Genomic DNA, 26,275 nt, shown 5'->3' on the forward strand with positions numbered 1-26,275 from the left:
GAGCTGAGGCCAGACATGGCAATTTTATCAGATATGGGCACACGATTCAGTGATTGCAAAGGGTAAGTAGAAGGAAACGCCCCTGGGTGAAAGCAGACTGAAGAAGTCAATAGGAAATGGTAAAGAGGGACTCAAGCAGCCCACAAACCCAAGGGCAAAAGGGAAGAGAAGATAGGAGCAATGCAGCTTGTGGGACCGGAGCAGGAAACACTCAGAGGACGTACCCAGACCAAGAGGACTTGGTGCCTCTGACACAAAGCACATCCCCCAGAGCACTGCAGCAAGAAACAGCCACTGATACCAGATCTGTGTCCAACACGCTTCAAGAAGAGTGACACAAGTGTATTAAAAGAAGTGTTTATTAAATAAAGGGAACAGAGGAGAAAGTTCATCCGTCCAGGAGAATACAGGCACAAAAGCTGCTCGCATACACTGCAGAAACAGAAAGCCACTGTGGTCTTTTTCTATCCCCATGTAAATTTTATGATAACTGTGCTTATCTATACACCACAGTTTGACCTGTTTCATCAGTTCTGCAGAAAACTGTTGGCCACTTAGGATAGTAACCAGTGCTCTAGTTACTACAATAAAACCCTTAGAAAATTAAAAAAAAAAAAAAAAGATACTTCTGTAAAAGATTACAGAGCAGGGCATGCTGCAGAAACACAAAGAATACCTCTGAACTTCAACATTAACATACATCTATGAAATTGAAAAAATATATTCACCATGGTTAAGTAAGGGAGAAAATCCTCAAGGAAAATCAATGCTCTCATCACTAGGATTTAGCCATTTTATGACACTGATTTATGTGTGAAATTCAAATCCAAAAGAAACAGGTTTCAGTAGTTGGAGAACTGTTGGGCTCCTATCTCCAATTCATATTTCTAAGGATAGAAAAAAATACCTCAACTAGAACAAGAACTAGGAAATCATTCACTTTAAATTTGGCTAGCTGGGATGCAGATTTATTTTTCATCTTCCAGGAATGCAATTTATTTATTCTTTTTTATTTTTATTATTTTTAGTATCTGCACCTCTACTACAAAAGAAAAACATGTCTAGGCATGGTGTATAAAATTGAGGTTTTAAGATCAAACTTATCTGTTTAAGTGCTTCCTCTCTAAGTGCTGGGTACTTTGCAATTAAAAAAAAAGCACTCCCCCTCTTTTCTAGGTAAGCTGGACTATGACTAGTTTATCACAATTCTTAAAACGATAGCAGATGTGATTATTACTTTTCCCTCAGAGGCCCTAGGAAACTATTAGAAGAACTTGCCTCCTTGCCGTGTCGAGCGTAGGCTAGCATTCACAGGCTAGTTTTACTTTAATCTTACGGTTTCCTTTTGGTGCAGCAGTACTGGTTCTGCTATTAATCGTTTAACTGGGTATCTCCATATGTTTTGCTTGGTATCTTTCAAGATCACGCAGTTCCCTCATTGTCCTTTTTGTACACTACTCACCTCTGCTGCACAGTATTTGTTCTTTCCAGATGAAAAAATCTTCTGCACTACGTCTGTACATACGGAGTTTCTCTGCTTGACTGCAATTGTTGCATGGCAAAAAAGTAAGAAAAACAACTTCCCCATTCTGAAAGCTGTTTGTGATCTGAAAATTTCAATTCATTGTTGTAAACAGTGTAAGAGAACCTTACACTGTTCATTAAGTTACCTGGTTATGAGCTACTCATTATAAAAAATAACAAAGGTAGTGGTGAGTTAAACACACAGATGCACAAACAATAAGGAGCAAGTGATACAGAGAATAAAGAAGACGTGGAATCTTCAGCTACTGATTTTACAGCCATTTAAGGAACTGCTCCAATATAACTGTGAGGAGAGTCAACCTGAACTTTAAGGAGTGAGGGGTAAACACAATCAGCGTGAATAGTATGAGATAGTTGAGGGGGCTTGTGAGACTGTGCAAAGCTTATGACAGGATGCGTGAGGAGGCTCATAGGAGAGCAAAGCTTATTGCAGTACCCCTGGGTGAAGGGTCTAAGGCAGGAAAAAACAAGATCGGGGTGAATGGAGAGAAGCAAGTGTGAAAAGACACAGAGAAGGGGGAGGACAGGCTGCTGGTCAGTACTCATGTTTGGCTGAGCCCTGCACCTGGTCAGGGTAGTCTGTTCTATCCTCTTATTACAGCATTTTCTTAATGTAAACCATACAGAAAAATGAAGATATCTGTAAGATGTATTGCTTCCATACTGCAAATTCATAGCTCAAAAAAAGCACACTTCAGAAACCAACATGATGAATGTCTTCTGTTTGCATCTATCTTACAGAGCTCTACCCCGCTGAGATTCAGGACCCAGTCTTGAACTATCAGAACAGTCTGCATCACCATTAATGGTATGATTAGTACATCAAGCAGAAACAAAGAAAACTGGATTTGGCCACAACCATTTTTATATTGAAAATAAACTACTTCCATCATTTATACATTCAGACAAATGGCACTGATGTAAAGGCTAAACATATTCCACATTCATCTTTCAAAATGATATAGGAAGGTAAATCATATCCAGAAATCATGCAGTCTTCCTTTGTCACGGCTGGTATCAACCACACTAAGCATTCAGATACTTTCAGTTAGTGTTGGAGTGTGTGTTTCTCCTGACATTACCAAAGCTACGGTTTGTTACTGATGTCCAGTATCAGTTACCATTCTCTGTTTTTATCAGTTCTTTGATGATATGTAAGACCTTATCATCTAGGAAAGAGAACACAAACACAACAGTAAGCCAAAAAGAGTGAGCGTAAAAACAGATTCCCTCACATATCCAAGAAAAATCAAAAGATTAATCAATCTAGCTATCAGCAAATTATGGTGGACTCCAAAGTAACACAAGTAATACCCATTTGTGGAGCAAAAGAGCAAATTATGTCCAAAGCATGTGATTAGAAAGTCTGTGAAAATATTCCGTGAGCTGTTTTTGGCAATTTCAGTATTTCACAGAAGAAATGGAGAAAATGACAGTGTGACCTGCAGACATATTAGGATACTGGAACTCGCTGCCTTTTGTTCAGTGTTGTGTTCAAAGCTTTAACTGTGCTCCTCCACCCTTTACTGCAGGGGGCCAACATGAAGCTCCCCATTGTTATTCTAAATTGTGAGACTAACACTTTAATTCATCCGTACCTGAGGCTCGCCATTATACCATGTTATTTCGGATTTGGGAAGTTACCTCACCATTTACTACCATCACCTTGGATGTTATTATCAGGGTTATGTTTAAAACCAAAGTTGTGCACATCATCATATATCTGGGATGAGCTGTATAATATCAGTAATGACCTTTCCAAATTATTTCTCTCAAGATAATGGAATTACAGTCAAGTTACACTAATCCTGCTGAGTGCGGATGCAGCATACTAATACTTTCTTCAGTCAACCACGATGTTCATGTAACAAATACTACATCAGCAATGCAGCAATAAAGTTACCTTCAAGTGACATTTTAGGATTTTCAAGCTTCTTCTTTAAAACAGACTCAATGAGAACTCTCAGCTGTTTGAAAATTACTGCAATCTTTACAGGAGCCTGTAAAGAACAGAGAAGAAACATTTTCACTGCTCTTGAAGACGTCTTATACAAAAACATAGATTAAAACTTTACCTCTTATACAAACTAATGTTTGTAGAAATATAGCTTTAAACCTCAGCTATATAGAATCATAGAACCATAGAATCATAGAATATCCTGAGTTGGAAGGGACCCTTAAGGATCATCAAGTCCAACTGTTGACACCGCACAGGTCTACCCAAAAGTTCAGACCATGTGACTAAATGCACAGTCCAATATGCAAGAGTGCAGAGAAGGGCAATATATAATAGCACACTCATCTGCTTTCAGTACCAGCTCCATGAAAGCAAGGTTTAGCTTACACCCATTTCAAATACCTTCTCTGAAAGAATACTGACCGTTTTCCTGAAAAGAGGGAGCTGACATGTTACAAGCTGCACATGTCTAGACTATTCTTTCTAGAGTGACTTGCAAAGATTTTATTATATGTATATAAAATTCCCATCGTTCCCTTAAATTCTCATTCATCCCACATAAATAGTGTTCTAAAGCAAGGCAGGATATTAACTGTGTAACACAAAAGTCCATAAAAGGCAGCTACCACTCCAACGCACCTGAAAATGGATCCAGCCATCAACCATCAGAAGACGCTCCCGATGCTGGACTTCTATATCCCCACCAAAAAGCAAAATGGGAAAGGGGGATATCAAAGTAGTCTCTCTCAAATACACCTTAGCATACCTCACCTGTGTATAAACAAATACGAGCATTAAAAACAAACAAAAAATCCCTAAGATCTACAACATCAAATTTCAGTGCTGCTTTTAAAAGCAGGAATTATTTTTTTTTTCCTTTAATAACCAGGTCAAACCAAATTATTGTACACAGAACTGCTAGTAGCAATTTGTCTGCCCTATACCCCAGATGACATCACATTTAAACCCTCCTAAGTGACAGGCTATCAGTGACATACTATCAGGAAATTAGCTAAAGACATATATTCTTGCTTAAATTTAAGTTTCATCTCTCTCTTCTGGTTAAGACTAGAAGCACTGGGATAACATTTTCTTTCTATTTAATAAATCAAATATAATAAAAAGCAGGTAAAACTCTCCATCAGACATTCTTCTCAGCAGCAGCTGACTTGCCATTCTGTCTATATCCACATATATACATGCATAAATGAGAGTACATGGGTGGACACATACAGAAAGTAAACAATGGGGCTAGACTCAGTGTGTGTTATTTCTGGCTTTGGAGCCTCTTGCAAACCAACACGGAATGTGATGGGAAGGAAGCTCTAATATGACAAATAGAAACAAAAGGGTGCACCTTCACACAGAAGAGTAAACTTTGTTCGTTCCCCTGTTCATGGAATAACTGATTAGCCTTAGCTGCTGCCTTGCCTTGAACTACAAGGTTCTTGGAGGCACAAAATACTTTCAGCTTATCAAAAAAAAATACGATTACTTCGTATATACCAAGAATTCCAACGTAATGTCCCGCTCCCCTACAGTGAAGCTGGCCATTAGGCAACTGCTATCACGTTTAACTCACTTCAGCAAAGAGATGACAAAATTTTGAGTTGGAATGTGGAAGAAAGTGGCAGGGGAAAAAAAATTAAAAAATTAAAAAACAAACAAACAAAAAAAACCCTGCAATTCAGTTAGGAAGTTCAGCAGTCAATTACAGAATTAGCTATTTCATTTTACGTTGTTATTGAGGATGAGTCAGACCTGTAGCAAGCTTCAACACCTTTGAGTCTGCTTAGAACAGTGCAAAGCACACTGTGAAGTGCACCACAAGCATATGAGTGTGTCAAAGTGTTCATATTTAAGTTAATGGTCCAGCGTCAAAGATTGTCAATGATACTGTTAAATGACACACAGAAAGGTTCTTTCATTTATAGCTGTGAGTTTCACTATGAACAGACTTGTTCAAGATGTTCAGCCTTCACATTTTAGTTCAGTACCCAGCTGATTCATCTTTATGGACATACATGTAAGGAACCTTACATACTAAGGACTCTTAAGATGAGTCAGATATTAAAGCATACTTTACACTGGCGTACCTTACTTCTCCTTAAAGGCATTATGTCACCTTTACACAAAATATCAGCTACATTCACTATTTTCCCCTAGTTATCCCTCTGACAGAGTCAAAACCTTACCTTCTCCTGGTAAAGAAGCCATCCATGTATCTGTAAGTCTCTGTTTACAGAGGAGGGATGCACTTGTGCTTTACCCTGAGCAGTTTCTACCATGCATGCCAGCTTCTCTGTGATATCCACGGATTTTGTATATATTATTTTTCCTATGTTGTCATACAGCCCTGCGGTCAACACAGCTTTAAGAAGAGCTATTTCATGGAGAGAAAGGCATTGTGTGGCTCCACTTCCATCCCATTGATGCTGAGTTGTAGGTGCTGCAAATCCTGCTGCTCTGACCACCCTTATGAGTTCTTGCTTCACATCCTGAAATCAGGTAAGCAAAACACAGTTTAAAAATGCTCCATGTCCATCAGTTCCACCCCATCTCAATTAGTTGTGCTTTCCAGTGGATAACCTATTTCTTAGAAAAAACACTTGTGTTTTCTGTGGCCAACTTGGAATACTGGCTGTTTTTTTTTTTACAAGGAAAGCATTATCTGGAATATAGGATTCAATATACAGTATTGGATATACAGCAAACACCAAATCTCCCAGCTCTACTTTAACTAAAAAGAAAACACACATTTATATCAAGTATTCACTTCTGCTTTGGACATCTCAGGCATTCAAACTTAACTAGAAGAGATTAATCAGAATATTTTCTTAGTAAAAATAAAAGGTCCTTTATGTAAGATTGTGGCTCATCTCTCTAACTATGGAATAGATCTATTCTTACATATCTAGGAATGACAATCTAAGTATTTTAATTCATAAATTTTGGTTCTCTGGTTGAAGTAAGGAGTGGCTTCTCCAATGCAGATAACTGCAAAGACATACCAACAAAGCATGCATATACAAGTGTGCCAGTGTACACACAGCTACCTGAATTGATGGTATGTTTCACCAGTTCCTAGTAAGTCCACTTGTTTTGGTCCCATCTAAATAGGAACTGTGACAGGTCATCACTTAAAAATGGCAGGATGTTTTCACAGGAAAATTTTAACAGCTAGTTTTTGAGCACAGAGCATAATTATTTGGTTTACCTCCAGAGTTAACAGTGAAGTCCTATTAAGGAAGTTTCTTCTGCAATAAGTCATTTCAGCATGATACCCTCCTTCTTGTCGAGCCTTCTTCCACCTAAGGAAAAAAAAAATCCCATCTTACTACAGCAAAAATAATCACATCTAGAATAAAACAGCACAAAAGAGGTAGTAAGTCAAAAGACAATACAGTTGTTTTGGTCAGCATTCTCCACTCAAAACCAGAAATAAATGGCATTAACAAAGATAAATGCTGCTGGTCTGATACCACTCAGGAGAACACATCTGTAACATATTTTACAGATACATGCAAAAATATAAGGTAATTTTCTCCCAAAATTACACTTATGGCTTGACAGTTGAGATGGAAGTCAGATGTGTTTTTAAGACTGTGTATTGTTTTATTAATGAGGAAGAAACATGTATCTTATTCTCTAATATAGAATCATACAATCATAGAATATCCCGAGTAGGAAGGGACCCATAAGGATCATTGAGTCCCAACTCCTGGCACCACACAGGTCTACCCAAAATTTTAGACCATGTGACTAAGAGCACAGTCCAAATGCTTCTTGAACTCTGACAGGCTCAGTGCAGAGACTACTTCCCAGCAGAGCCTGTTCTGGTGTGCAACCACCCCCTCAGTGAAGAGCCTCTTCCTGATGTCTAGCCTAAACCTCCCATGTTACAGCTTGACACCATTCCCTCAGGTCCTATCACTAGTCACTAAAGAGCCTGCCCCTCCACTCCACCTCGTGAGAAAGCTGTATATATTTTTATTTTCCATCTGGTACATGTGCAAGCATATTTTAAAAGGATAAGGTACCAAATGAGGTATCTTTTTGTGCTACAGTATTTGATAATCTGCTGTTAGTCTGAGGAGAAAAGCTTCCAGGGCAAGCAATTCAAGGAAAGGTACTTCATAAGGATTCTTTCAAGAACCATATTACTTGTGCATGCTTTTAGCTATAAGGACAACAAAACATTATTTACCCTAGATAAGCTTTGTAGATTGTTATGTGGTCTGAAACTGCCATTGCTAGAGATGATTTTGCAAGATCTGCTTCATCTTTTCGACCTATTGGTGTGGTAAATGGTGATTTTTCTGTCATAACTGCAGCCAAAGTTGCCTGCAATTAATAAAGCATACATCAATATTTTATTGTAAGATTATGAGTTTATTACACAAGTAACTTTGCATTTTGTTTTGTAAAACAATACTATTGTAATAGTATTTAACAATTTCTGATTAGTTCAGATCTTTCTTACACTGAAGACATTGCTTACATGCTGCCTTACTACACTGATGAAAACTTTAAAAAGTATCAAATCTCAAAACTCATCTGAAATGGTTTGTTACATGACAGAGGGATACCCAATATGATACTGTGAATATCAACACATTAAGCAACTGCTGCTTTGAGTTATACCACATTACCAGGAGAAACTGAGAATGCAATGATTTTGATTTTCAATTTCAGCAGCTAACATACCCATGCATCCTCGTAACTCGCATTTAGTATCAGCTGGAAGTGTAAGCCACTCCACAGCCCTCATGTAATAAATTACCAAATCAGTTAATTTGCAGTAACTTTCCATCAGCATCTTCTTAGTCTGCATCAACTGCAAGGTAACCCTGATTGGTCTCACCAAAATGCAAAACGGCTTTTTCTACAAGTTCCATACTCCCTGGGATCATAACAGAGAGAACTGCAGTCCAAGTATGGCTACCCTCTTGTCAATAATAGCTGGGAGTTTACAAACAGTTACATAATTCTGTCCCCCATGATATCCTGGAGTCTTCACCTTAAAGTACACATTTTAACATCTTATATCATCTTTTCAAAACAACGTTTTGCAAGAAACCAGATCAATTTTAATATTTAGCTGTTTCTATACTACTACTTTTTAGAAAATATTCAGACAAAGATGGCAGTATTTGTTTACTTACCACAGGATCCAAGCAGCCAAATATAGCTCCAAATATAAGCATTTTTCCAATCTTTACATTGACAGGGAGGGCTGCAAGGTGCTGGCCCAATGGAGTCAGTTTGGGCTCAGTTAACTGGCAAGCCCCTATCTTCCTTAACAGGTTCATGGCATTACCAATGACTTGTGGCTGTGGCGGGTCCAATGCTCTGGAAAGGAAATCTTCAGGAGAACCAAGGTTGCATTTCTACAGAGTGAATGGGCATATATTTTAGTATAAAATCTATTATATCAAAGACAAGGTGAAAACAAAGACAGAAATTTAGTAAACTTTTACAGTAGCTACAAAAGAAACTGGACAGTTGTTTTTGCAACCAGAAGTACACATTCCCCACCCTCTGCACCAGCCTCTTCGTTGACGGAATAGATATGCCCATAACTTCATTTTTCAGAGGGGGCTTAAAATAGCATGAACACTGATCAGAGAAGTGTCACCAATTATCACAGGTGAGCAGGAGACAAACCTGCTGAGATGTTGTTCAACACCTGGGCACTAATTCACAACCAAAGTTAAACAGTTTGTTTGCTACAACCCAGCACTTAAAATACAAGCACATTACAAATGCCTCACAATACAGATCTTGAAATGCAGAAGGGTGAAAAACCATCCTTATACAACAGTTTTCCCATGCATATCTTACTCAGGATGAGGGAACAGGACACTGAATTGCTCCTTTAAGCAGACAACAGTTTGAAGGATATTTAACTGAGCTTGAACTCTCATTCAGAGGTAAACTGGAACACTATAGGTTCCTATTCTCAGTCACCAGCATGCTTTGGATTTTCCATGACACATGTACTGGATTTCCCCCACTGTAGTGGAAGAAACTCTAACTACACTGGATTAAGGCAATCCTTGCAATCCCCTTTTTAGCTAACAAGGTCAGAAATTCCATAACAAAAACCATACCATAATATGAAGGCATAATTCCTCCAAAGGCACACGTAGTATTTCTGGAACTGAATATTCCATGAAACTTTCAAATCTGTAACATCATAAAAAAGAGAATCACTGTATATGGTTTACTTGGCAAGGCAGAAAGAAGGCAGGAGGTGCTGCAGGCAGGCAGCAGCAGTTCCCCTGTGGCCTGTGGAGGGGCCCCTGGTGGAGCAGGCTGTCCCCCTGCAGCCCATGGGTCCCACATGGAGCAGATCTCCACGCTGCAGCCCCCCCATGGGTGGAGGAGCCCCCGGTGGAGCAGGTGGATGTGGCCTGGAGGAGGCTGCGGCCCATGGAGAGCCCCCGCAGGAGCAGGCCCCGGGCCGGAGCTGCAGCCCGTGGAGAGGAGCCCACGCAGGAGCAGGGGGTCTGGGGGGAGCTGCCCCCACCCGTGGGGGACCCGTGCTGGAGCAGTTTGCTCCTGGGGGATGGATGGACCCCGTGGGACGGAGCCGTGTGGAAGCAGGTCTTGAAGAGCTGCTGCCTGTGGGCAGCGCCCGCAGGCTCAGTTGGGGAAGGACGGCATCCATGGGAGGGACCCCACGGGGAGCAGGGGCAGAGAGGGAGCGGCAAAGATGAAGCATCAGGGACTGACCACAGCCCTCCTTCCCCCATGCTGCTTGGGGGGAGGAGGGAGAAGAGGGTGTTTTCAGTTTGCTTTTAGTTTCTCACCGCTCTGTTCTGGTAGCAATAGGCAGTAAATTATATTAATCTCCCTACTATGAGTGTGTTTTGCCCATGACAGTAATTGTCGAGCAATCTTCCTGTCCTCATCTCAACCCTTGAGCCTTTTCCATCATATTTTCTCTCCCTTTCCCTTTGAGGAGGGGGGGGGGGGAGGGGTGAGAGAGTAGCTGTGGTGGAGTTCAGCTGCCCAGCTGCGTAAAATCACCACAAATCACAGATACGCAATTTAACGTCCAAATTGAAGTTATAACCTCATGTTTCACATGCTCATTCATTGAGAATGTTCTCTTGGGTGGTGTATTTTAATGCATGGGTAAACTGACCATTACATTAAGGCACACGTGGTAGCTTGGAAAGCAGAACTTTAAAGAAGAAGAGGGAAAGGCAGTAAGACTCCAATTTTCAAAACAGATTCTTAAAATGTATAGCTCTTAAATTGAAATGGAAGTTTTACATACTGCTCAAATGCACACTTTGTTGATTATTTCAAAATACTTTCAACTGAGACGGAGGCTAACGTAAGGGTCTTGTTGCTCCAGACAAGCAGGAAAAAGGTTATTCTGCTGCAGTAACAGACACTAATCCTACACTGCATCTTGACTTAATCTTTTCACATTTCTTATCCACAGAGACATCATTTCAGAAACTTACAGATCTGTCTGATTAAAAGATTTAAAAGATTAAGATCTTTTAATCTGTAGGATTAAAAGATTCAATGTTGTTGAAAACATTATTTCCACAATTTCATAATGCAGCACTTTTCCTTTCATTTTGAAAAAGGTTAAGAAAACATTTACATTGGAGATAGTGAATGCAGCTCAAAAAATCATGAAACCAAATTTAACACTACTTTAAAACTTTATGAATAAGGCATTCAGATTACATTTTTACATTTGAATCTTTATAGTTTGCATAACTAAAATTAATTTAAATGAGATTTGTTTTCCACAGAATTAATATAATGGCATTTGTTTCATTTACAAAAACAAGTTTACAGTACCTGTCTCTTGTGTACATTCGGAAGCAGAATCCATCCCTAACGCGCCCAGCTCTCCCTTGTCGTTGCAGAGCACTAGCTTTACTGACAAAAGTCTCCTCCAAGGAGCTCATCTGACTACTTTCATGGTACCTTAAAAATTATAAAGTGAGTGTCACTCAATTTCAGAATAAAAATGTATGTATATTTAGTTATTAATTTTAAAGCATATATACAAATACTGTATTTAAATAGTAGTAGTTTGAGAATATGATGTTTAGTTTTGAAAACTAAGCATACCTGGGGAAAATGGTACATCACAGAACCTTGGATACAACTGATTAATGAAAGTGTAAAAATTGGAAAAGGAAAGAGTTATGACAATAGCTCATCAAGCCCACCTCCCTGACAATTCAGAATTGGTCCTTCTAGCATTTTATAGGGTTTCATACATTTGAAGTAGACAAAGAGCAACTTCTAAAATGTACAATAGTATATATATAATCTACTTTATATATATAATCTACAAGTATAATCTACTTTACTTTTAAACCAGTGCTTAATCAAGATAATTCTTATCTATAAAGGACTCCCTTATTGTTCGTCACATCATTTGAAAATCCCAAGATTCATCCCAGGCTTGAACCTGAATTGCGAGTTATTCTTGAGTTCAGTGCATTTTTTGTCTGGAACTGTAGGTTAATAAGGATACTACGGAACTCCTGTAGTACTAGCCTGCAAGCATGCACAGTAATCACAATGTGAATTATGAAATTCAAACTCTCACCTATTTTCTTTTGTTCTCCCAGTATCAATTACGAAGACAACATCGGGTATTGTAATACCCGTCTCTGCTATATTCGTTGCCAAAACAATCTGAAACGAAGTAACACAGCAGAAATAAAAGAATTACGGAATGTCAGTTTTCGTCCTTGTAATCACCGAACAGTTGAGGTTGGAAGGGACCTCTGGAGATCAACTAGTCCATAGTTCTATGATTCTATGATTAGTCCACCTCCCTGCCAAGAAGGATCACCTAGAGCACATTGCACAGGATGGCATCCAGGCAGGTTTTGGATATCTCCAGAGGAGACAACTCCACAACCTCTATGGGCAACCTGTCCCAGTGCTCTGTCACCCTCACAGTAAAGAAGTGCCCCCTCATATTCAGCTGGGACCTCCTGTGCTTCAGTTTGTGCCCACTGCCTCTTGTCCTGTCGCCGGGCACAACTTAAAAGTGACTGGCCCCCCCTGACGTGCTCCCTTCAGATATTTATGCACACTGATGAGATTACCCATTCAGTCTTCTCTTCTTCTCTCCCAGGCTAAACATGCCCAGCTCTCTCAGCCTCCTCATGTGACAGATGCTCCTCACCATCCTAGTTAACCTTTTGCTGGACTCTCTCCAGTAGCTCCATGTCCCTCTTGTACTGGAGAGCCCAGAACTGAACACAGTACTCCAGGTGGGGCCTCAGCAGGGCTGAGTAGAGGGGGAGGATCAACTCCCTTGGCCTGCTGGCAGCACTCTTCCAAATGCAGCCCAGAGTACCTACCATTGGCCTTCTTGGCCACAAGGGCACAGTGCTGGCTCATGGTCAGCCTGCTGTCCACCAGGACTCCCAGGTCTATCTCTGCAGAGCTGCTCTCCAGGAGGCCAGCCCCCAGCCTGTACTTGGGCTTGAAGGAAGTGATCCTTGAATGCTGACCAGCCCTCCTGGACCCACCCCCATTCCTTCTAGGGCCCTAACCCATGGGATTCCTCCAAGCAGGTCCCTGAACAGGCTTAGTCCAGGAGAGCAAATCAATGTTTAGAAAAAAAAAATGGCTAAAGGTTTTTGTTGTTGTTGTTGTTTTTTAAACTCAGAATTATTTTCCTAAACAAGCTGACAAAGCATTAAAAATGCTATGAGCTGGAAAATTATTTAGTTTTCCCCAATTACTCAGGAGTCTAAATTTGTGAGAATTTCACATTCATGTTTGCTATTATAATCCATCAAAATTACTAATAGCTAGTATTTGCCAAAACTAGTCTATTTAAATAGTCTGGAAGTAAGTAAAATACTAATTCTGAAATAAAAAACTGCAATTACTAGTAAAATCACAGGAAAGCAATAATTAAAGTAGCTCTTAGAAAAATACTAGGTTTAAGAGTTTGTCTGATTACTGTCAAGATTTCACAGCACACTAACTTCCATCTCTTACAGAGCACCAAGTTAGAAGAACTGTTTCTTTCCAGTGAGAAAATTCCAGGAACAACTGATTGTCATGTAATTATGTATGATTTGATTTTTAAAAATTCATAGTTGCACACTCATAAAAAAAAATTCTTCAGTGGTGTAATTTGCTTAACATACCTTTCTAACGCCAAGTGGAGGTAGTGTAAATGCAGCTGCTTGATCTTGAGTTGAAAGAACAGAATGCAAGGCTATCAATCTGTGCCTAGAGTAAGAAATTATACTAATCAATATGTATATCAAGATACAGTTAAAATGAGAGCAGAAATACAACAGCAAGTTGGAGAAAGCAAGTAGAATGCACATTGGAAAGAGCAAAAGTTGGCATGACTGGTTTCAGCTAGGATAGAGTTAATTTTCCTCCTTCTAGATGGTATGGTGCTGTGTTTTGGATTAGGATGAGAATAATGTTGGTAACACACGGATATTTTAATTGTTACAGAGCAGTGCTTCCACCAAGCCAAGGACTTTTCAGGTTCTTGCTGTCCTGCCATTGGGCAGGCTGGGGGTGCATCAGGAGCTGGGAGGGGACAGACCCAGGACAGCTGACCCAGACTGGCCAAAGGGGTATTCCATACCATCTGATGTCATGCTGAACAGTTGATATGGGGGGGCTGGCTGGGGTGGGGGATTTAGGCATCCATGAAGCTGAGCTCTTTACATTATTCTTCTGAGATAAGGACTGTCACTGAAGCTTTGTACACAGCTATAAACACAGGCAACTTTTAGCCTGAGTGAGAAAAGCCTTCAGAGAAGAAAGAGTCACCGAAATTTATAACTTCCTTTTCTTCTAAACCTTGACACCTAAGGCCATCTACAAGTCTTTAGAATTTGACTGAAAATACTCCTTTTATGCCACAGCATTGCTACCTTTTAGTTACCCATAAAATAAATTTCAAAACTGTCACTACAACCCTGTGCCACTTCTCTTAACAGATTACTCTTTGTGGATCTCTTCTCAGTAAGCAGTTATTTCTATATAAACAGTATACCATGAAAAGCTATTGCCCAAACATACTAGCCCCCATGCCCTAAGAAGTGGAAACAAAGTAATTGAGTATTTTGTGATTAAGTATGTTTGTTCAAATCAAAAGAAAAGGGACAGTTATGACTATACCATTTCTAAGCACCTGTCATCTTTTAAAAATGGGTTTGCAGTAAAACCAGCTCAAAGGTATAACTCAACTTCACATTTCAAGAATAGCAGGCTTTAACAATCAAGAAGGACGTATTCATCAAGTTAATCAATTAACTATAGAAAATATCTGTGTTACCTGTCACGCAAGTTAAATCTCCTGTCAGTTGAAATGAGATCATACAACTGTTGGATATGAGCAAGGCCTGGTAAGAAGATCAGCACGGCACCTTCGACGTTCCTGAACTGGGGACTTCTATCTGGAAAGCGACAATACAGACACACAGTTAAAACAAACATGGATTTGCAGACAGCCTAAATTGAGAACACAAACTAATTCTTGAGTTCTGTGGTAAATACTTTTTTATGATGTTTCATATAAAATTAAGTCAAGAATCCTTATCACTAGCTAACTCTGGGAGATAATCCAAAGGGCAGTCACAAGTATATAAACTGAGGAAGCAGAATGTACCTAAGTATGCAAGCAACTCCAAAATAAGTTCAAGGTTGATCTTGTAAGGATTCATATAGAAGACTGCTTGCTGTGTACGACTGCTATACTTCTCATAGTAAGGAGACAAATCAATACCAGATCCAGACTGGACTGGGACATACTCCTAGAAAGGAAAAAAGAGGAAAAATCATATGCTCAGTGTTTTATAACAAAGAGGTCAATTTGTCGTTCACTTTAGGCTTCTTAAAACATAGTAAGTGACCTTTAATTGATGAACTTCCCATGGAAAACAGTGAGAGTTAGATTAAATTACAGACATTTACATAACCTATCTATAGATAACTGCTACTACTACATCCCAGATGAAAAAAGGAATAAAAGTCTATGCAAGCAGTACTACACATTATGTTTCACGAATTAAAGCAATTCACATGTCCAAAATCAAGCATCTAATTAGGAGAATTTCAGAATTCAAATTCTGTAGTATAAGCAAACAGCTTTCCTTCTCTCCCTAACATTCCCCTTCTCAACTAATGGTTGAAAAGAAAGTTCAGAGTCAATTATGTGACAGCTCCTACAGTGTTCTGGGGAAGGAGGAAAGGGGGAGGAAAATAAATATTGGTTCTAATAATTATATATTTTCTATAAGTATCTCGGACATACATACATAGCATAAGGCTTCTGTGTTAAGTGGAACCATTATAAATTATTTCACTGTAAAAGCACTTCAGAAGGAAGCTTTCCACCACATATCCTTCTGTACTGGAATTTCAACAGAAATAAATCATAAAGATGGAGCAGCACTCTGGAGAGCACTTTGGCTTCAACCAAAATGTGCTGTTGCGATGTATGGAGTAACCATCACTCCAGGAAAAATCTGCAAATCACACAGTAGCATGCTTTGAACATGTGTACACCAGTGTTTGATCACAACAAACTAACTGGTCTTGCAGAAACCTCAAGGGAACAAGTGAGTAGACAGGTGTCTACCCAAAATATACACAGCCTAGAGCTGAACAGTCTACAGTTGCCTGTAGTCTGAAGCATTAAAACTCTTGAAGAGTATGAATTCAAAAACATGTCCAGCTGTCACTGTAGAATAGTTTAGATTTAATAGTGTAGATTAACCATAGCCGGTCAATCCAAAAAGCTCTACAATCTTAACATAAATTATCCCATTTGGCATGCCAAGTTAGAGGATCTTGGGAACTGTTTTATTAAGAGATGTGGCCTTGCCTTTTCTGTTCTTCTTAGTTCAATACTGAGGATAATTCATTGGGAGAATTTATTTAAATGCTTTTCCCTGTTGCTGCATACAGGATTAGAACTAGGATTTTGCGAAAGGGAAACAGCAGATCTCAGTGCCAAAGATATCAAAATTATGGCAGCAATAAGAGAGCTGAGACAAACATAAGGACATGGCTTTAGTAAATATTTGATTTCCACTGTAGAAGTGCCATTGTATCTTGTGTCAACTGCTGAAAGAACACTTGATATACAAACCAATTGCATTTAATTAACAGAGTTAAAGGTAATAAAATAAAAATAAAACTCCTAAATTGAAATTAGAAATGCCTATTTTACCTGGTACTTTGTAGTGCCTCCTCCTTTGGTAGTAACATTTATTACTACTTCCTCCTCCTCCTCCAAGAACTTCTGACAATATTCAGAGTCTTTCTCCAGAACATAGCCAGTTGCTTCAATTACGTCTTCAACATGGAATATCTTTATTGAAAATTCACACACAAAAAAAAAGCATGTCAAAAACTAATTGGCAGATTTTTTTGTGTTTTTTTGTTAATGCAAAGTTGAACAGGCCATCCCTTTCCATGTCAATGGTCTAACAGATCTTGCAAACTTCAGCTTAATCTTCCTCATGCTTTCTGAAAACCCAAGACTTGCTATGAATTTGTTAAAAGACCTTAAAAGATCTCTCCATATGATCACTGATGTTACCTTTAGTATAAGCCATGAGAAACGTGCCTGAGAAACATGCAACTTTTTCACTGCATTTTTTTGTATGTGGAGAGAGACAGGAGAATTCAGTACTTTCCTTTCCTTACTACCTACATTCAATAGAGAAAAATCAAAATGTCACTGTCTTCAGATGAGACTGATCTTAATCAACTGATAATATACCATAAAAAAAAAACCAAAACAGTACAATTCTGTAGTTCAAAGTGGAAAAAGGCTAGAAGTCTCTGACATAAATACTTAAGGTATTTTTCTGACCAATAATATACAATATATTTATTTCAAATACTAACTAAGCAAACATGGTATAGGTGCAAAGTGTCTTTTAAAGTCAGAGAAACATTTGCCTACCTCAACAGGATAACTCCTCCCTGAAATCCTTAAAATTGGACAGTGTGAGAAATAGCTGGAAAACTTCTCACTGTCTACAGTAGCACTCATTAAAATCAGATGCAGGTCTGAACGTTTATGCAAGATCTCTTTCAGGATAACTAGCAAGAAGTCAGACTGGACACTCCTTTCATGCACCTAGAATTGGAAAAGAAAACATAAAACAACTTCTTAATAAAGATGGTAAGTCTGGGCCCAGAATAACTATAGTTCCTGCAGAAAATAAAGAGCTGATAACCTCGTCTACAATAACATGAGATACACTTGAAAGAAGACCATCTTCTTGAAGTTTCCGAAGCAGAACACCTGTTGTACAGTATAGCAGTCTGGTGGCTTCTCCCGTTCTAGACTCCATACGAATTTGATAACCGCACAGGGAGTTCTTTAAAAGAAATAACATGACATTAAAAATATGAGAATAACTTAAAATAGTAGACAAGCAACAGATTCAAGATTAAATTAAATTTAAGCACTGTTAGAACCCAACACTGCACCAGTTGGTGACTGAATAGTATAGTAAATGACTGCCACATTGTTTTTTAATAGCTACCTTTGATTTTGTTAAGAAAGGGAAACATATATTGAAATATAGCAACTCAAGTTTCTCCAGAGCAGGAAAGAGCCAATAACCTTCGTATTCTTTTTAAGGGTTCTTGGTAGTCCTCAAATAAAAATATTTTTGCAGTGGAGGTATGGAATCCCCCTAGGGACTTCACACAAACAGACTACCATAAAACATACATGACCTTGCTTTTCTTCAAATAACAGAGAACTTTGCTGGAAGGGACCTCTCTCAAAGCTGGGCCAGGCTTCAAGTCGGATTAGATTACTCAGCCTTATATCCAGGGCAATTTTCCCTTACTGATGGGGACCTCCTACTAATAGGGATGTCAAACTCTCTCGGCAATTTTCTCCAATGTTTGACAATCCCCATTATTAAACACCTGCTCTTAGTCACCCTTGGTAAATTTTTTTAGAAGTCACACATTGATACCCAGACATTCAGAGCTGACAATTTATAAAAGCAGCTGACATAGCAAGAAGCCTTCTTCAAGAAAAAAAAATATCTAATTTGGTTGTGTAAGGAATAATAATGTTTTCACTTTGTACCAAGAATACACCTTCCTAAAATCTGATCAAGATTAGAAACAGGAATGAAGATGCATCTTACCTTCCCTCCTGGTCCAGATTCACAGCCTAGCTCTTCACAGACCCTCGTAGCCAAGCTCACTGCTGAGATTCTCCGTGGTTGCGTGCAAACAATATTACACTTACTCGACCCCTCATCCAGCAACAAGTCTTCTAACAAGAAATGGGGCACTTGGGTACTTTTCCCACTGCCTGTTTCACCAGCTACAACAACTACTCGATGTTTTTTAAGAGTTTCCACAATTGAGTATCTGTGCTTAAACACAGGTAACTCCTGTCTCTCTTTCAAAAGCCTCTGGTATTTGGGGGAACTTTGCAGCTTTTTGAACAAAATCCTGGAAGGTTCCAAATTATCTGTTTCTGGCATCTCAAGTGAAAGACTGCTGAAGTCTTCATCAGAAACTAAATTTTCCCAGGAATCTTCAGGACCTTCAGATACTTTTGGTTGATTTTCAGATTGTAGCTGTTGCTGTTGCTTTAGTTTGTTTAATAATTTAGCAATAAAGTTATCACGAGGTTTGTTAGTTTCTATCTTGTTTTCTTCTTCCTTTTTCTTTTCAATATCACTCCATTCTAGCCAGACATCTCGATAGGTAGGAGGCAGCAACTGATGAACTGACTTAGGGAGAAAAACAGAAAAAAAACTACTCTGTATACTATTCAGTAACGTAACTAACATTTTATGTGAAAATGAGCTTGTGTTGCAGAAGATACGATAAGATTTGAGATACAGAACTACTTGTAAATACAGAAGCTCTGAAACCAGTTATATTAACATCAACAAGACATTTTATTCTCAACTGTCTTGCTTTCTTTGCAGCACTGAAAGAACAGTTTTACTACAGAAGAGTTTCCTCCCCATATGCTGCAATGCCTGTGATTGTCAATAAAAGCAAATTATTATATCTTTCAAGCAAAGAGCTTAATGGATAACACTTGAATAAACTGTTTTTAAAATTTAATTACAGGAGACTACAATATAAAAAACAAAGGGAAATTCCAAGCTAAAAAAAGTAATATTGGTGAAAGCCTTACCTGTCCCTTGGTTAGATGATAGAGTGCCAAAGTAGCAGCTAGATGTTGTGCTTGCATACTATCTTCTGTTACAATTGTAGGACACATTGTCATTACATCATCTGATGACTTGATAACCCTGACCCTTAAAAACAGATTCACACAGGCATTACTCTTAATTTTTGTTACCTATATAAACGGCACACCTAATCATGTTTTTTAAAACATGAGTGAAAATCAAATATAGGATCTAAAAAAAAAAAAAAGTTTTTCAAAAATCTTTTGTGAACACACAGTTGATCACATTTGACTGAATGGCAGAAAAATTTCAGCAGATTACAGCAGCACATTTGTAGGGTGAAGTGGGTTCTCCCCCTTCCCTCTTCCTTCCCCTGAAGCATTACTTCTCCAGAGCTATCCAGAATGAAATACTTCCCTGCTGGACTGAAATCACTCAAATTAAACACGCTACATTCATTTAAACCCGAACCAACATGTCAAAACAGAAGTTTTGAGCATTTTTATTTTTAAATAAACCAAAAGGAAAATGTAAACGTCATGGGAAATACGTACCTACATTTCCAGTATCTTCCAACTGGAACCTTTTCAAAGGCAGGATTTGGACTCTTGGGAAAATTCTTCCTGCACCAGTCAATCAAAAATTGTTTGGGAGATTTACCAGTCCAGCTTCGAGCACTATAATCAAAATTTCTTACATCTAGTGGTTCTTTCTTTTTGGCTACAAGAGTAGAATGACACATACTTTAATTCTTCTAAAACTTTTTGTTTGTTTGTTTTTTCCTTACATTCAGAAATGTTTTATCTGTTCTACAAGTGCGTTTTCACCAGAGAGTACTGTTTTCTGAAGTGTTCTGCAGCTCTACTAAATTAATAGAAAATACTGGTGCTGAGAAATGATAGAAATTCCTGCTTTTTCAAGAAAGGAAATTAATTCCTAGCAGGAAATTCATTACAATATTCTGTTTACAATATTTGATCATTGAGTAATTCAAGAGCTTTTACTAATATTCCGTTGTTAGGAAAACATTGACAGTTTGAAGGTTTACAATGAAAACAGTTTAGAAAGACGCGAGGGTGACAATTAATGGGAACAGTCACTAGCCCTGTAGCAATGAAAAAACAAACACAAGATTTTAGACATGGCAGCATGGCAAAAATAGCTTTTAGCATCATGTGCTAAAACAAATGTGGATCTTGTCAAGTCAGCTTGGTCAGCAAGACAGCCCACCTACCATTCCCACAATGAAAAGCTGACAACTCCACACTGAAATGCTGTACAACCCTTAAAAAAAGAACTGATACTGTAAATACGTGGTATGTGCCAGGCTCATATTGAACAAGTTCCACCACACCTTTCTCTTCCTTTGCAGCACCTTCAGGTTTTTCAAGCAAACTCAGATTCAAAGTGGTTTCTTGAGGTATGGGAGTTTGAGGTAAGGGAGCTTTTTTCTTTTCGTTTTGTTGTTGGCTTGAAGTTTTTACAGATGGATCAAATACAGGATGCTCTTCAAGCGCTGCCATTTCTGTCAAAGAGAATAAATACATAACTTATTTCTACTAATTGCTGAGCATTTTGGTCCTTAAAAAGAGAAGAATAATTGCATTAATTACTGAGCACTGAAAAACCAAAAGTGAAATGTTACTGACTTTTTACAGTTTGACCCACATGAAAAGAGTAAGTTCAGGAAAGCCTGCCGTTCACACTGTGAGTGGCATGACAGATGATGAAATCAACTCAACCTGACTCATGAGACCTACTCGCCTAACAAATATGCAAGTCGCAAAATGAAACACGGGTAATCTGCAGGGCTTTACCTTGCTGAATTCTTCTTATTTTCTCCTGTGCCACCTTCTGCCCTTGCTTGTCTTTGTCTTGCTTGGAGATGCTTGCTTGCTCTTTTGCTTCTGAAAGTTTTGCAGCCAGGTGTATATACCTCTCATTCTGTTTCATATAGAATTATTAAATACAAGTTTAATATTGTATTCTTGTCATCATTAATATCCTACATAATAAAAAGTCATCCTTTACACTAAGCTTAAAAAATATTTATTTCTCATTTGTGCAAGTAATGAACAATTAAAACCTCTCAAAATTTTATAACCACCTTCCTAATCTCACTGAGATGTGTTTCAAAAATTCTTCCTTCCCAGAAAAATGCATTCAATATTTTGAGCTCATTATTAAAAAAAGAGGAAAAACAACTGAGGAAAAGAAAAATGCCAGCATATTTCCATGCAGTTGCCTGATGCCAAGTCTTAATGTAAGGAAGAAAAAAAAAAAAAAAAAGCATGCTGACTATTCAACCCTCAATTTTTAACAAACCGATCAACTAGTTGCAGATGTGCCAGACATATCTTTAAGACAAGAAGAAAAGGCCTTAAGTTGTGCCAGGGAAGGTTTAGGTTGGATATTAGGATAAATATATTCACTGAAAGGATTGTAAGGTATTGAAGAACAGGCTGCCCATGGAAGTGGTTGAGTGGTTGACCCATTCCTATGGGTCTTCAAAAAAAGCATGTAAATGTGGTGCTTGGTGACATGGTTTAATGGTGGTCTTGGCAGTGCTGGTCCAACCTTTAAACTAGATGGTCTTACAGAATCATTTAGGCTGCAAAAGATCTCTATTGATTTTTGAAACTTTTTGAATGTTTCTCAAGAAACACTACTCTGTCTTACTGGATCAAACTTTTCTTCATCTGTGTCTTTCACAGACTCATTTTTCTCTTCATCACTCTGTTGCTCTGCATATCGCAAAATCCACTCCTTCATGCTCACTTCTTTCTGTTTTTCTGCATTTGTCTCCTGGAAGAGCAACCAAATTAAACATAATGATAGCAGTAAGTGAAACCACCAATGTTTTTCCTCAGTAAGGGTTTAGGAACTACTGCTTAAAGTTTCACATAAGTTATATGACAGAGTGCTACCTGTAAATAAATGGAACAAACCCACTTTAGGAGAAAATAAAGCTATGACTTACTAAAAGTTACCACAAACAACAAGTTACAGAGTCTTTTAGACTTCACATGGAAAAAGATTTGCTTTCAAGTGACTGTTCCACTGTAGTTAAAACACTGTGGATGACAATATTATTTAAGCATATTATATTTTCAGAAGTTTTCCACGTCACTTTTGAAGTTTATGCAAATTCTGTATTTTGGAAAATTTCATGCTCTCTTCCCACCAATAAATACAAGTTATTTTCTCAAATTACCTTAGTTTCAGGGCCATTCTCTTTCTTTTTCTTATCTACTAAGCGAGGTGGAGGTTCAGATTTTGACACAGGAGAACAAAATTTTGCTCTAGGTTTCTGTTGTTGTTCTTCAAACTGCTGGCTAAAGCCTTCAGGCAAGGCATCTTCAAAACAAAAAACCCACGTCATAGAATATGCCAATAATGATTACTGAAAAATCTTTTTAAGTGTTTTAGGAACCAACTGGAGGAACATAAAACAACAACAGTATGCCTGAAATAAAAATCAGGCTATAACATTTAAGTAAGTCAGCATTTGCTCGTTGACTTTGATAAAACTCTAGGAATAGGAAGAAGATTGTAAGACTATCAAAAAATAGTAACAAGAACAGTCAGCAGCACAGCTAGGAAAACTGTGATGACTACTGGTCTAAGTGAAACAACATATTTGACTGCTGCTTTCACATATTCCCATATCAGAGTTGGACCTACTGTTCTTCAGTTATAAACTGTAGTCAATTCTCTGTCACTATACTTACCATCAGGAAGGTTTAAACAAAGCCAATCAAGTGCAGAGTGAAGATCACCACCATATAAAAGTGTTTTTTTCATTGCTTCCTCTATGTGTTCAGTCTTAAAAGAAAACCTTTGCAAAGCCATGTATACATCCTACAAATAAAAAAAGTAAGATTTAAGATTTAACCTAAAAGTTTGAGCCTTTATTAAATTGCTATTTCCCACATATCACATAATTGAGATTAAACAGATAAAAAAGCATAAATTAACATATCAGAAGGCAGAGTAGAAAATCCTGTTCTGAAAACAAAGCTCATAAAATTTTGAATGTAAACATATATACATAAGTAAAGCCACATCCAAGTGAATATGAATAGAGTGTGTATTTTTTGGGTAGAAAGATAAATCTGCAGTTTTCCAACTACGATATGGAACTAAAAACGTAGGAAACAATGTCCTTAAAACATTGAGGTTAACTTCTATCCCTCTATCTATTTGATTAGACACTCTGATTGTGGTTACTGAATGCATGGAGACGTGTCTTTCCTGATAAACATGCTAACTGATTCCACCGGCTAATCATTAATGCAATTACTGGAAAATAAGGTACACTGGCTTGCACTACACACAGGAATATGTATAACAAAAAAAAAAAAAAACCAAAAAACGGTTTACTCTAAATCAACAATGGTCAGAGGACAACATTTTAAACCCTACCTGCAGTTTCTTAGCAGTAAGTCTTTTGGAAATCATTCCTTTGTCATCATTTTGTTTTTTATGGTCATTGATTAGATCAATAATCCTTTTCTCCAAATTACTGTTTATTGTTACCTGCAAAAAGACAAATAGTTGAAACAAAGCAGAACACTACACCTTTTTATGATATATCAATGTTCTTCCTGCCTAAGGAAATTAAAATGCAGAAATCTTTCTGCCATTCAAATCTCTGCTTTTCCAGTTTTACTTAAGTTTAGCAAAACTTTCTTATGAAAGGTACAGATTACTTAAGTTGTATGCTGCTGTATTTTTTTTTAACTTGAAATAGAAAAAATCATTCCCTATTACAGAGAAGGCCCATTTATATCTTAAAAAATACAGGAATTCCCTTGACATAATGTAAGGAAAAAGTAATTAATATATATATATATATATACTGGAAAGAACAAGGCCTCTCTTCTCAGCTCACTAGAACTAACCTAAAATAATTTGATCATTAAGACAATTTTGTGAGAATCTCTTTCTTCTCTGGATTAGGAAAAAAAATCCAGACACAATTTTAGTATTCTTAACATCTTTAAAACATGAACGAAGCTTTAGTTGTCAATGAGATTGCCATGTAAAATCTGTATTCTTCCTCTGACGGGAAGAAAAATATACGTGCACAACAGAAGCCCAAACACTGCTTTTCATAGCCCTGCATGTAATGTATAATTTGTTACTTACAGACAGATGTTCCGCCCTACTAGTTTATCCCATTTCTCAAAGCACGCTCAGAACCCCAGAGAGCTCAAGCTCATGAGACGAGGTCTAACACACGAACGTAGTTCACACGTGCAACATAGCACATATAGCTGAAGAAATATTTACTCGGGTAAAAGAGTACCATGAATCCCAAAGTTCTTTTACCTAAAGAAGATACTCACCTTAAGAATAGACTTATCTAGATTTGCAGCAGCAGCAGCACTGGAATCTACTGGTGAACTAAAACTGTAAGTTTTTGGACCTGCAAATTGCAAACAACCATCAATTACACAAGTAGAGTGCAGAGAACACTCTATGATTTTTAAAGCAGGTCCAACAGGAGGCAAGTGTTACACTAATATGCCAGTAACATGCATGCACATAAGAAACTATATGAACACTCAATGGTGTGGAAAGGCCATTTACCATGGAATAGTAAAGAAACAAATGACTCAGGAGACAAAATATAAAATTCCTGAGTGGCACAGTGAGGAAAAGCGATTGACTGCTCACTATCCATACAGGAACAGGGAATAGCACTCCCCAAACAGGGAAGCGAATGGCAAATTCAAAGTAAGTAAGGGTGATGGTTTGTTTGTTACTTTTAATTACAAAATGCACAGCTCCATAGCAGAGCTCTGCCACTGAAGCTGTGGGTGTTGGACATTTGTGTAAGCCCAAGAGCAGGCAAGATGCATAATTAAATTTATTTTTTTGGAAGGATGTTGGATAGAAATGTGATGTGGCACAGCAAGTCCCTTCGCCACAGCTGGGGGAGGATGTAAGAGCACTCTCCGAAAGTGTTCCCACCTGGGTACCTGCGTTTGGAGCCAGCCTAGGGGAGGGCGCTGGGTGACACAGGTCTGTGGTCTGACCTGCTGCAGGCGTTCCTACTTTTCAATTACCAGCAGCCAGTGAAAAAACACCTCTTCGCAACATTATTTACCACCACTGAACCAGTTTAGCTCCTCACAACAGCCAGCCTGATGCTGGCTGCCGCCCTTTGCGAGCACGCAAGCGCTGTTTTCGGTACGACGTGGCTGAAAAGGAGCCTCCAGCCCCGTGGCTGTGCTGGCAGTGGCCCCACGCAACCCACGCCTCGTTGCCCACCCCCAGCCGCAGCCGCAGCCCCGCTGCCCCTCACCCTGCTTGACGCGCGGCTCCTTGCAGGCGGGCACCGGCCGCGGGGCCGCTCGGCCGCCCGGCGCCTCAGCAGCAGCGGCGGCAGCACCGGCCTCGGCGGCTGCCCGCGCCCGGGCGGCGGCGGTGGCGGCGGCGGCGGTGGAGGCGGCGTGGGCCGAGCCCCCGGCGCGGTGCCTCTTGTTGCGGCCGCCCATGGCGCCCCGTGCCCGCAGCGGATGCGGAACCGGCCGAGGCCCCGGGGCGGGCAGAAAGGGGAGAGGAAGGAGGCGGAGCGGGGAGGAGCGGA

General features: G+C 38.9%; 1 protein-coding gene across 1 annotated transcript; it reads right to left on the reverse strand.

Moving 5' to 3' along the window:
- Positions 1-351: 351 nt before the first annotated feature.
- On the reverse strand, positions 352-26,192 carry DHX29 (DExH-box helicase 29). Its single transcript, XM_082783221.1, has 27 exons — positions 25,991-26,192; positions 25,029-25,108; positions 24,103-24,216; positions 23,409-23,538; positions 22,892-23,034; positions 22,357-22,482; positions 21,495-21,621; positions 21,032-21,202; positions 20,232-20,397; positions 19,680-19,803; positions 18,667-19,263; positions 17,734-17,877; positions 17,457-17,633; positions 16,716-16,856; positions 15,150-15,294; positions 14,817-14,937; positions 13,663-13,747; positions 12,096-12,184; positions 11,333-11,461; positions 9,616-9,691; positions 8,668-8,892; positions 7,710-7,846; positions 6,720-6,813; positions 5,698-6,000; positions 4,142-4,273; positions 3,449-3,545; positions 352-2,714 (listed from the first exon to the last, which is right to left on the reverse strand). Exons 1-27 carry the CDS (start codon positions 26,181-26,183, stop codon positions 2,659-2,661), a joined length of 4,122 nt encoding a protein of 1,373 aa, XP_082639347.1. The 5' UTR covers positions 26,184-26,192; the 3' UTR covers positions 352-2,658.
- Between the last annotated feature and the right edge of the window lie 83 nt (positions 26,193-26,275).

This window comes from Aythya marila (genome assembly GCF_965140915.1).
Source record: "Aythya marila genome assembly, chromosome: Z".
Lineage (NCBI taxonomy): Eukaryota > Metazoa > Chordata > Aves > Anseriformes > Anatidae > Aythya > Aythya marila.